The 767-nt window shown below is 35.3% G+C and overlaps 1 protein-coding gene across 1 annotated transcript in view; it reads right to left on the minus strand.

Moving 5' to 3' along the window:
- KRT10 (keratin 10) overlaps window positions 1–767 on the minus strand; it is a 5,168-nt gene continuing 4,401 nt past the window's right edge. The window contains 2 exon segments of the mRNA XM_027774768.1: window positions 1–363; window positions 693–767. The exon segment at window positions 693–767 is cut by the window's right edge and continues 60 nt beyond it. Coding sequence (XP_027630569.1) covers window positions 357–363; window positions 693–767 — 82 coding nt within the window. The 3' untranslated portion in view covers window positions 1–356.

The raw sequence follows: 767 nt of genomic DNA on the forward strand, positions 1-767 counted from the left end.
TAGTTTGCATCAGTAAGAAAGTTTATTGAAATTCATAAGAGTAGAAAGTTTGCCTTTTTTTGTCATTGAAGAACACTTGCTGGTAAAGTGAAAAGAAGAAATACAGAAACTACAAAACACCTTTTAGACACCTCATTTTCAAAGAGTGAACCTGCTTCCACAGACCACTAACTTTGATGTATTTTCTTGGAGATTTACTTTCCATGCATCTGTATAATGGCCTGAGTGGAAGGGGACTCCATCCTCTTGAAGCAGCTTAATAGTAGTGTTTCTTGGTTTCTGATTCAACCATAGATGAAAGAACTCTACCATCAGGTGCCACTTCTTCAATAATAGTCTTGATTAGTCTGGTCTTGTTAGTATCTGTGTGAATAACAAAAATTAGAATTTAGACTAAGCAACATGTAGGGACCCTTACTCATTAATTAGCAAAAAATTTTGAAAAGAACACTTTTCAAAGGGAAAAAAAATCAACTTTTTAATGCTGTTAGAAAAAAATCCAAGTAATGTTTAAATTTTGCATTTTGACTATGCCATTTTCTTTCAAGATTGATGTCGGTTATATTCTATTAAAAAACGCAAATTGGAACCCTAAAGTTTTACTTTTAAAAACAGCTCTAAAGCATAAAAAGCAACAAAGCCATTACAAAAATTAATACTAATTCTGATTACCCCAGTTAGTTTCTGCTGACCTTGGTCCCTTAGAAGACTCTCCAGTGGACCCCGAAGAGGAGGACTTGTGGCCTCCACTGGAGCCTCCGCCACCG

Source organism: Tupaia chinensis, unplaced genomic scaffold, assembly GCF_000334495.1.
Source record: "Tupaia chinensis unplaced genomic scaffold, TupChi_1.0 Scaffold000477_1, whole genome shotgun sequence".
Lineage (NCBI taxonomy): Eukaryota > Metazoa > Chordata > Mammalia > Scandentia > Tupaiidae > Tupaia > Tupaia belangeri.